Source organism: Bufo bufo, chromosome 5 (genome assembly GCF_905171765.1).
Source record: "Bufo bufo chromosome 5, aBufBuf1.1, whole genome shotgun sequence".
In the NCBI taxonomy this organism is placed as follows: Eukaryota; Metazoa; Chordata; class Amphibia; order Anura; family Bufonidae; genus Bufo; species Bufo bufo.
Genome location: NC_053393.1, coordinates 535,716,910 through 535,729,202, shown reverse-complemented (window position 1 = coordinate 535,729,202; position 12,293 = coordinate 535,716,910). Strand labels below are relative to the sequence as shown.

Here is a 12,293-nt window from a genome sequence, read left to right as displayed (position 1 = left end):
CGGATCCGGCAATCCGGACGCAAACGGATTCATTTGTGAGACGGATCCGGTATTCCGGCAAGTGTTCAGGATTTTTGGCCGGAGAGAAAAATGCAGCACGCTGCGGTATTTTCACCGGCCAAAAAACGTTAGAGGGACTGAACTGATGCATCCTGAACGGAATGCTCTCCCTAGGACGGAACTCAATACCGGAAAAGAAAAACGCTAGTGTGAAAGTACCCTTACCCTGTTCTCAGCATCACTGCATCTATCCTAGGGATGTTTACAAGCAGAACTTCTGCTTTTTATCAGCTTCTAACATATCCCAGTTTTCCAAGTCAGCATTTTCCTTCCCCAGTTCTTGGCCTCAATGTAACCATGCCGAACTTCCTGTTGGGTTCTCTAACCAAGCCCAGTATGCATTGCTCTGTAATGTTTCACGGGACTTGCTCCACCTGCCACACAATACTTTCTACAATAGTCATGCCCCTTACACCTTCCCTCTCCATGTTATCTAGACGGAAAAAATCCTGAGAAACATTACAGAGCAAAGCATGTTGGGATTGGTTAGAAAACCCAACAGGAAGCTGAAGTAAACAGGAAGTTCTGCTTGTAAACATCCTGCCTTTTTGCAGTGATGCTTAGAAAAGGGGAAGGAAAGTGCTGACATGGAAAACCCGGATGTGGGGCAAAAACATGCAGAAATTGGGATCCTTGGGCAGGTTAAAAAATTGTGAAACTAGATAATTCCTTTAAATGCTATGGACATTTTGGTGAACTTTTTTTGTGCATATGTATGGCTAAAAAATGTACACAACAATTTGTATGTACAGAAAAAAAAAAAATGTTGAAAATGTTTGGTTTTTTTTAACCGAAAATATGTACACTGCAACAAAATAAAAAGTTTCCAACAGTGCCCATAGACTTGAAGAGGTATCCAGGATTTTAATATTGATAGCCTAACCTCAAGATAGGCCATCAAGGTCAGATCTGTAGGAGTCCGACATCCAGTACCCACTACTGATCAGCTGTTACCTTGTAGCACCGAAACTGCACAGCTCTGTTCATTGCATACCGGATGGTGCTGATAAGTGCAAAGCTTCCCCCACTGATGGGAGCAGAACAGCAGTTACAAACTCCGTCAACTGCTCCATCCACTGCACAATAGAAGGAGTTGTATTGTTCTGGCATCAGAGCTACTCTGAAACAGCAGGGGTGTGAGGTGTAGGACCGCGTCCCCTCCTGTTCAGATACGGATGGCCTACCCTAACCTTAGAACAGGACAACTCCTTTAAAGGGGCTATCCATGAAAAGATATTCATGACTTAAGCTTATATTACACCTGCAGATTTTAATGGCGTTTGTCAAGAGGGAAGCATTCCGTCCCGGCAATCGCCTGTTCGTAAGCGGAGGAGACTGCTGCTTTTACATGCAGCGATCTCCTCCTCAGTAAGGGGAGGAGCGATCGCTAATGCCATCCATATTGAATCATTGCATGCCAGCAGCAGAGCGGGATTCGACACCATGATCTGAATGAATGAATAGCGCGCACCGCAACATGACCCTGAAGTCAGTGGTGTCTGTCGGAACAGCTGACATCCATCATTATAAATGGAAGCCAAAACGCAGATGCAAGCAGAGCCTAATGTATATCATTTTCTTCAATATTTTTGTATTTTTTCATATAATTAACATTTCAGTCTGCACTTCAGGACTGACAAATAAAAAATAAATCCATTTTTTTTTATTTTAAGAAGAGTCTCTTCCAAATGAGTGCAGATCAGCTGCTTGCCGCCTAGCCTTGCTTGCTTGTTTTGGTGGCACATGGTCCAAAATCTTGTAATTAAGACAAATTGGGTAATCAGAGAAGAATAATCCATCCTTTTAGTTTCTCATCTATTTCACTTACAGCTATGATGACAGATGTTGAATTAGACAGAGAGCGAGAAGAGGAATCTACGTCAGATGACTGACTGGCCCATCGTAAAAAAAAAAGAACAACAAAAACCACAAGGGTGTAGAGAGCTGGACTATATATATATATATACACATACACACACACCTATATATATATATATATATATATATATATATATATATATATATATATATATATATATATATACACACACACACACATATATACACACATATACACACACACACATATATATATATATTTTTTTTTTTTTTAAAGCATGTATTACCTTTTGCATCAGGCTACTGTATAAGCCCCATTATATTTGAATGCATATTACATGTGGACCAGTGTGGAAAAGCATGCACATTTGCTGAGTGGGGTCCGCTCCATAAAGCAAATATAAAGAATTGTCACACGAAGACCACCCTCTGCCGCAAAAACAGCCCCTGCAGCAGCTCATTGACCTGTGTGTGGCTTCTATAAAAGGGGTTGCCCCGCTAATAATATTCTACATTTTTCAAACCAGCCCCTAAATCTGAATACTTTTGTAATTGGATTTAATAAAAAATAAAAAATTGTTTAGCCACTGAGTTATTAAATAAAAATGGATCTGTATAGCGCCATCTGCTGTTTGTTTCTTTTCTAATTTCTCGGTTCACCTCACCTAAGGTGGTCGCACATGCTCAGTTCTATCTTTCAACTGCCAACTGTGACTGTTACAGTGACAGAGCTAAAGCAGAAAGGACCCTGCGATAGGGAGAGAGCAGCAGCAGAAAGGATACACCCCCTGAGCGGTGATAAAGAAATGCAGCAGAAAGGACGCTCCCCACTGAGCTGTGAGAGGGAGAGTGCTGCAGCAGAAAGGCCATGCCCCCTCAGGTGCCAGCTTATAATAAATGTAGCAGAGCAACGAAGGAGGAAATCCACGTGAGGCGCAGGGATGGTTCGAGCTTTGCTTGAAAGAGGTTGTCATGTCCTATAGGATGTCCGATATTCATCTGTCATGGGATAACCCCTTTTAACCCCTGTGATCACCTGCCCCCATTGAAAAATTACAGAGGATATAATTAAAGTAAATCCTCTAGCTCGGAGCTCTTCCCTTCTTGCAGCTCCTCCGCTCATGTGCCTAATCATCTCTTTAGTAGTTTCTTTAATACTATAAGGGGTCACCTCGCCCTGACTGCAATGGATATCAGCTCTCTGTGCACCGACAGTCAGAACAAGGAAAGATGCAGTGTAAAGCATGAGAGAAGGACAGAGCAGCAGCCATTGAGGTGACACGAGATCATGGAGCTAAGCTCTAGTCAAGGACCATAGCTGCATCCAAATAAAACAGAACAGCTAAGCAGCAAACCTTCCTCCTCTATTAGATCCTTCAAAATCCACAAGGAACATACAAGAGACGACTCATGGACCATCTCACCTTCCTGCATCGGTCTCCTTAAATATACCATCTTGGTTCGGGCACAGCTCACAGCTGGGGGACACGCCGCACTTGCAGGCATCACAAAACCAGGGCTCAGTAGAATTTTCAGAGGCCGAGCTCATGATCGAATCGCTCTCTCCATCGACACCATAACAGCCTGAAACGAGAATGAATCATTATCAGCCCTGCAGAGCCGCCAGACCCCTCTGCTTCATCAGCATCGTTTGTAACCGACTGGTTGCTAGCGACCCATAGGAGTTATCACCCATCATTCACTGTGTTAATGCCATAATGATCCCGAGTTATACTCCAGAGCTGCACTCATTATTCTGCTGGTGAAATCACTGTGTACATACAATACTTATCCTGTACTGATCCTGAGTTACATTCTGTATTATACTCCGGGGTTGCACTCACTATTCTATAGAATAATACAGGATGTAACTCAGGATCAGTACAGGATAAGTAATGTATGTACAACATAGTGACCCCACCAGCAGAATAGTGAGTGCAGCTCCGGAGTATAATACAGGATGTAACTCAGGATCAGTACAGGATAAGTAATGTACAGTTGCAAGAAAAAGTATGTGAACCCTTTTGAATGATATGGATTTCAGCAGAAATTGGTCATAAAATGTGATCTGATCTTCATCTAAGTCACAACAATAGACAATCACAGTCTGCTTAAACTAATAACACACAAAGAGTTAAATGTTACCATGTTTTTATTGAACACACCATGTAAACATTCACATTGCAGGTGGAAAAAGTATGTGAACCCCTAGATTAATGACATCTCCAAGAGCTAATTGGAGTGAGGTGTCAGCCAACTGGAGTCCAATCAATGAGATGAGATTGGAGGTGTTGGTTACAACTGCCCTATAAAAAACACACACCAGTTCTGGGTTTGCTTTTCACAAGAAGCATTGCCTGATGTGAATGATGCCTCGCACAAAAGAGCTCTCAGAAGACCTACGATTAGGAATTGTTGACTTGCATAAAGCTGGAAAGGGTTATAAAAGTATCTCCAAAAGCCTTGCTGTTCATCACTCCACGGTAAGACAAATTGTCTAGAAATGGAGAAAGTTCAGCACTGCTGCTACTCTCCCTAGGAGTGGCCGTCCTGTAAAGATGACTGCAAGAGCACAGCACAGACTGCTCAATGAGGTGAAGAAGAATCCTAGAGTGTCAGCTAAAGACTTACAAAAGTCTCTGACATATGCTAACATCCCTGGTAGCGAATCTACGATACGTAAAACACTAAACAAGAATGGATTTCATGGGAGGATACCACAGAGGGAGCCACTGCTGTCCAAAAAAAACATTGCTGCACATTTACAGTTTGCACAAGAGCACCTGGATGTTCCACAGCAGTACTGGCAAAATATTCTGTGGACAGACGAAACCAAAGTTGAGTTGTTTGGAAGAAACACACAACACTATGTGTGGAGAAAAAGAGGCACAGCACACCAACATCGAAACCTCATCTCACTGTGAAGTATGGTGGTGGGGGCATCACGGTTTGGGGCTGCTTTGCTGCGTCAGGGCCTGGATGGATTGCTATCATCGAAGAAAAAATTAATTCCCAAGTTTATCAAGACATTTTGCAGGAGAACTTAAGGCCATCTGCCCACCAGCTGAAGCTCAACAGAAGATGGGTGTTGCAACAGGACATTGACCCAAAGCATAGAAGTAAATCAACAACAGAATGGCTTAAACAGAAGAAAATACACCTTCTGGAGGGGCCCAGTCAGAGTACTGACCTCAACCCATTTGAGATGCTGTGGCATGACCTCAAGAAAGCGATTCACACCAGACATCCAAAGAATATTGCTTAACTGAAACAGTTCTGTAAAGAGGAATGGTCAAGAATTACTCCTGACCGTTGTGCACGTCTGATCTGCAACTACAGGAAACGTTTGGTTGAAGTTATTGCTGCCAAAGGAGGTTCAACCAGTTATTAAATCCAAGGGTTCACATACTTTTTCCACCTGCACTGTGAATGTTTACATGGTGTGTTCAATAAAAACATGGTAACATTTAATTCTTTGTGTGTTATTTGTTTAAGCAGACTGTGATTGTCTATTGCTGTGACTTAGATGAAGATCAGATCACATTTTATGACCAATTTGTGCAGAAATCCATATCATTCCAAAGGGTTCACATACTTTTTCTTGCAACTGTATGTACACAGTGACTCCACCAGCAGAATAGTGAGTGCAGCTCTGGAGTATAATACAGGATGTAACTCAGGATCAGTACAGGATAAGTGATGTATGTACACAGTGACTCCACCAGCAGGATAGTGAGTGCAGCTCCGGAGTATAATACAGGATGTAACTCAGGATCAGTACAGGATAAGTAATGTATGTACACAGTGACTGCCCCAGCAGAATAGTGAGTGCAGCTCTGGAGTATAATACACAATGTAACTCAGGTGCAACACCATTTAAGTAATACACTGCATTTAAAAAAATAAGACAATTTTGCAGTTCTGGACATAAACTAAAATGGTTCGCATGCATAAAAATTTAACTGAGCGACACAAAACGTAAATTTAGTGTGCCCGTGTGCAAACATTTTCAAACCACAAATTGGAAAAAATGCCCATGTAAATGGTTAAGTAAAAGTAATTTACTTTGTTATTTTGCTTTTTTTTATAACTAAACCAGGACACAGTTTTCTCCGAATGAAACACATTTTGCTCCGAGGTTGAAAAGCGTTTATTTTCCTCTCAAGCACAAAATAACACGGACAAAAAGGAATAGTAATTGGGAAATATTAACATTCAATAAAAGAAATGAAACATGAATGCGTAAATTGAACTATTTGATATTAATTTGTCCGGCACACAAATGTTCTTTATTCATCTGCTCCCTGAAATTATATGTTGTGAATTTACCCTTGTAATTGCTTTTCGGAACATAAAATTGGTGCAGAATTATCTGTCAATTCACACAGTTACCAGAGTGACAATAAATGTATAGGTTACTGGGCAAGGCGGAGAGGACCGGGCGCGTTTAAAGGAGTATGGCGCCTAATGGCGTTTGCTCTGGACAGAAGACGAGCTCAATACACTGAACCAGGGACAAGCAATGAAGACGCCACCTATGGTCATAACTTGAGGGTGGACATGTCCTATTAGGACTTATTGATGTTATGATGAGGGGTCCATCACATTTGTAACAGCTATCTGTAAGCCAAAGCACTGAAGGATCTGGCCCATCTGTGGCCACTTATAATTATACTTCAAGACCATCTGTCAGCAGGATTAACCCTACTGAACCGGGCATACTGTCTGGTAGAGTTGATTGTGCTAATTAAAATGATACCTGTCCCGTGAAAATTGGTTGCAGCGTTCCCTAGAAAAGAGACTTTGATTCTTTACACCTATAAGGGCTTCCACGCACAGAGGGGTGTGGCCAACCCTGGGAAGCTGAGGAGCACGGAGAGGCCAGGCCACACCCCTCGGTACACTGAAGTCCTAAGATGCATAAAGAATCAAAGTCCTTTTTCTCAGGAATGCTGCAACCAATTTTCACAAGACGGGCATCATTTTAATCAGCAGGATGAAACCTGCCAGGAAGTATGCCTGGTTTAATGGTTTAAGGTGCCCTTTAAAACTTTGAGTGTTGCATATACAGAGGGGTTTACATACATGATATGAATAAACAATAGAAACAACAATTACAGTAAACCTGAGCTTACTGAGCGATAGACTGGTACTGAGGAGGAACTGCAAGGGCCACAAAGAGCTTAAAAGGGGTTTTCCAAGATTTTTTTTTAATTTTTTTTTACTGATGACCAATCCTCTGGATAGGTCATCAGTATTTGATTGGTAGGGGTCCGACACCCGGGAACCCCACCGATCAGCTGTTTTGAGAAGGCAGAGGCGCTCTTACAAGTGCCACCACTTTCTCGCAGCCTACTAAGCACAGCGCCGTACATTGTGTAGTGGCTGTGCTTGGTACTGCACTCAGCCCCATTCACTTCTATGGGATTGAGTTGCTCCTAGGCCACGTGATTGATGAACGTGCCATCAGTGGCCTAGAAAAAGCAGAGAGAAGGCCGCAGTGTTCACAGGGGTGCCGGTGTCTTCTCAAACAGCTGATCGGCGGGGGTCCTAGGTGTCGGACCCCTACCGATCAGATACTGATCTATCCAGAAAATCTTGGAAAACCCCTTTAATATCTACGAGGGACGAGAGAACGAGATGGTCGGTGAGGGTAGAAGCTGCTTATACAGTTGTGCAGCGTTAGAAGCTTTATTGCAGGGTATAAGCTTTGATGAAGAAGAGGTCTGCAGATTGCTTTTGAAGGTTTAGATGAAGGGAGGGAGTGTGATGTACTGGGGTATCAGGAGACCAGGGCAGAGATGTCGATATTTTGACATGTACTTGGTTGATGGGTAGCCGGTGAAGGGACTGGTAGAGAAAAGAGCCGGTACAGTAACCGAGTTGAGAATGGACTGGAGAGGAACAAGAGTTAAAAAGGCGTATTCCCATGTTCATCAATGTCCGATAGCTGGTCCCAGAGGTGGGACCCGTACCTAGTATCTCCAGAACAGGCATGAAGAAGAGGGCACTGGGAAAACGTGGCCACCTTCTGCTCACCGCTATGAGAGTTCAGAAAATAGCAGAGCAAGCGAATAGCCACACATGCGGAGTGGGCTCTCCTTCACATTGGGACCCTTGCTCTGGAAAAGTGGGACCTAGGGATGCTAGTGATACGCCATCAATATCCGAGATTGGTCAACCCCTTTTAAGGCCCCATTCACATGAATGTATGGCCGCTGTGCCCGTGTTGCAGACCGCAAAAAAAACAGTTCCGCAAAACACGCGAACCGACTGGGTCAACTCTGCATCGCAGTGCTGACCCACTGACTTCAAATAGGTACGAGATCTGCAACATACAGCAAAAGATAGGAGTCTAGGACATTTCTTATCTTTTGCTGTAAGTTGCGGATCGTGGACCCATTTAAGTCAATAGGTCGGTAGTGCAAAAAGGAGTTCACATGGCCGGTGCCTGTGCTTTGAGGACCCGCTGTTTGCAGTCCTCAACACGAGCACAGCAGCCACATGGTGGTGTGAATGGGGCCTAAAGCCCCAATACACAACGAGAACACTAGTGGGCTAACCCGCTGATTTCTGCCTCACCAGCAAACTATCTTATATGTATAGGGCCCTTCTAACTCTTCCCCAGAGGATGCTGGGCACAGACACTCTTACGTCTGATCCTTTATTCCCCGGGAAGATAAGGCGCCTCCAAAGGTGTCTGGCAGCGATGAAAACACATGAATGCTTGGCCGAGCCAGACGGAGGAGAGCCGGGAGGAATGGCTGTTGACCAACTGAGTGTTCATCTGACAGTAAGTGAAGGTGTATGGCCAGCTTCAGACTGGAGGACATTTTGGTGGTCCATTCAGGATACAACGTAAGGGATCAGCAGCCTCCACCACTCCAGCTGTTACTACAACTCCTAGAATCCCCCTTTCACTTCTATGGGAATTACAAGAACAGCTGAGTAAGTGTGCATGCTGGGAGTTGTAGTTTCACAGCAGCTGGAAGTGCTGAAGGTTGCCGATCCCTGTACTAGAATATCTGTTCCCTCAAGGTTATGAAAAGAGCAGATTCGGGATGGAGGAGGCGGTAAGGACGAATTCTGTGATGTAGGCCCCGAATTGAGCCTCTGACGCAGATGTGAATGTAGGATTTTTATGACATTTACTGTTGCGGGATCAGGCCTCATGCACACGACCGCATTTGGGATCCGTGTCCAATAGGCATTTATTTGCTGGAGACTCTTCCCATTCATTTGTATGGGGTCCACACAAAAAAATTCAAAAAAACACGGATGTCATCCATGTGGTGCCCACATCTGTGCGGCCTTTCCGCTAATTATAGAACATGTCCTATTCTTGTCCGTTTTGCAGACCAGAATTGCCATTTCTACTGATGGGACTGAAAAAAAATGTGGAATGAAAAGAAACGGCATCCGTATTTTGCGGATCCGTGTGGACTGCAACACGGATACGCTCATGTGAATGGGGGCTAAACAAGATAATATTACTGACATTTTTTGATGTGGCAAATACCAATTAAATTTTTTTTTATATGATAAATGGGAGAAGGGGTGTTTTTTTAAAATATTGATTTTACCAATATCTTATTATACCCAGTCTATGGCAGGGCGTAATTGGAAGTGGCCTTCAATGGGTCTCCAGCACTGCAGGGGGCGATCTGGGAAGGGGATTAAGTTACCCTCAGTCCTGGCCACTGCAGGTGTGTGACACAGTCGGCACCTGCATTGTATGGCATGATCTCCGCTCCTGAGCACGCTCCATGCATTCCCTAGCGAACAATGGCACAAATGTACATCACTGGTTTAGGGGTTAAATCGGAGGAATTTCCTAATGGGTCCGTCTTCTGCTATCGATCTTAGAAAATTCAATTTGCTTTGCAAGTTCTGTGATGGACATTTCATTGCATCTTCAGGGCAGGTTCCCTTTAAGTGACAGCCTTGAGGTCACTTCTCGGACATGACAGCGGCCACAGAGCCTTCATGCCTTGGCAGGACCTCGTGGACGGCGGCACCGCACCCCAGCACTTATTCAGCTCATCGAGGTTACAGAGTAAGGTCTCGCACCAGCCGAAAAACCGGAGGACACTGACGAGAGCGAGAACATGCACAAGACAGATTTCTGTAGACACACTGCAATCAAGACGTCAAAAGCAGTGACAATGCGGCTGGGGCTCTGCGAACATGACATACCAACGCCAGCCGCATGGCACTAACAGAGAGTGACAGCTCGAGAAAGAGGCTTTCATCCTTCAAACTGATCCTGCCGGATAACAATGTCTTAAGTAGGGTTTAGTTTAGGGAAAGAAAAAAAAAAAATCCTTTCCTTATCTCAGGCTCATCCTGAGCTTTCTGATTCATTAATGCAATACCATAATTACCAACCACACAGTCCGCCCCATCCCTGCCCCTCGCTGGGGTATTAACGCCCCTAAAATAGTGGACCAAAAATAAGGCAATACCCTAAACCGGCCTACACTCAAAAAACAGGGAATTCAAGATTAACACTCTTCTACGACAGACCACCAAAGAAATAAGCATTAACCCCTTTTCTACAGCAGACCACCAGGGAATTAAATATTAACCCTTCTACCCTAGAACAGCAGGGGAGTAAATGTTTACTCTTCTACCCCAGACCACCAAGAAAGGAGGCATAACCCCAGAAATCAGGGAATTATTAACCCTCTTCTACCCCAAACCACCAGGGACTCAAATAGTAACCCCTCAGCCAAGACCACCATAGGAGGAGGCATAAACCCAAACACCAGGGGATTAAAGGGGTATTCCCATCTGAGACAATTGGGGCATATCACTAGGCCCCATAGAAGTGAATGGGAGCAGTGGCTGCGCAAGCGCGGTGCACTCCCATTCACCACTATGGGGAGAGCGCTTGGTGGATGCCGGGGTTCTCCAGCCACCACTTTCCCCGCTCCGTGTCCGACATAGGTGCTGGGACCCGCACCCATCAGACAATAGGGACATATCCTAGCGATATGCCCCCCATTGTCTCAGATGGGAATACACCTTTAAATAGTAACCCTTTTCTACACCAGACCACCTGGGAAATAAATATTAACACTCTTCTACCCTAGACCACCAAAGAAGAAGGCATAACCCTGAACACCAGGGGATTAAATATTAACCCTTTCCTACCCTAGATCACTAGGGAATCAAAGACACAGCCCCTACTCAAGACAATAAAGGAAGTAGACAAAATCCCAAGAGGGAATTAAATATTAACTCCCTCTTCCATCCTAAACTCCCAATAAATTAAATATGACCCCCTTTACTACCCAGACCATTAAGAGTTGGCAACATTAGACCACCAAATATGTCTCAAAGTGGCATAATCAAGACATCATACAAATGTACAGCACTTACATGTGTTTTTATTGCAGATTGACTCAATCTGACCCAGTTGCTCCTCCATCCCTGGCATTCAACCTGTCCTCATGCGACTGCAGGCAGAAGGGGGCTGGGAAAGCATGGCTCGACATCTTTTGCAGCCCCATTGAAAGGAATGGGTCCGCACCCGTTCCGCAAAATTCCGGAGCGGCAGGGCCCCAGATGGCGACCAAAACGGTCGCCAATGCGCCTCAAAATTTGCAGATGGCGACAAGACTTTTTAGTCTTGTCGCCACTTGCGACTTCGACTGTACCGCCGCGCTCCTGCGCAGCCTACGTTCTCTTCACTAGCACACTGCACAGTGGAGAAGGAAGGAGTCCCTCCCTCTCCACTGTGACACGACTGCCACTACCACCAATGGGGAGATAGCAGGGAGGAGGAGGGGAGGAGCTGTGGCCACTGCGCCACCAATGGATGTAAAACATATTAAAACAAGTGTCAGCAGCGGTATCACAGACCCGGAACGCGGTCTCAATAACAGGGCATGCAATCCGTGGCAATTAACCCCTCAGGTGCCACAGCTGAGGGGTTAATTGCCGCAGATCGCATGCCCTGTTATTGAGGCCGGGTCTGTGATACCGCTGCTGACACTTGTATAAATGAGTAAAAGAGGACCTTTCATGGGTCCAAAGAATATGAACTTAGTAGCAGGCTACATAGAGCGGCGCCCAGGGATCTAAGTGCACTTACTATTATTCCTGGGCGTCGCTCTGTTCGCCCTCTGTGGCCCCTGGTATTTTCAGCATTCAGAGGAAGGAGGAGGAGACGCCAGTTTCTCCCCTTCCCTCTGACAGCAGCGCTGTCCAATCACAGCGCAGAGCCAGGGAGGTTTTTTTCCCCCCTGTCAGGGGGAAGGAGAGACACTGGCATCTCCTCCTCCAGGAATAATAGTAAGTGCACTTAGATCCCTGGGCGCCGCTCTATGTAGCCTGCTACTAAGTTCATATTCTTTGGACCCATGAAAGAACCTCTTTAATTACATTCA

At 44.9% G+C, this 12,293-nt stretch overlaps 1 protein-coding gene across 8 annotated transcripts in view; it reads right to left on the bottom strand.

Moving 5' to 3' along the window:
* PHF14 (PHD finger protein 14) overlaps nucleotides 1-12,293 on the bottom strand; it is a 228,419-nt gene that overhangs the window by 198,043 nt on the left and 18,083 nt on the right. For all 8 annotated transcript variants that reach the window (XR_005778875.1, XM_040431267.1, XM_040431269.1 and 5 more), the window contains one exon: nucleotides 3,324-3,483. Coding sequence is in view for 7 of the 8 variants with exons in the window: in XM_040431267.1 (XP_040287201.1) it covers nucleotides 3,324-3,483 (160 nt within the window). In the remaining variant the exon portion in view is untranslated. The remainder of the gene's footprint in view (nucleotides 1-3,323; nucleotides 3,484-12,293) is intronic.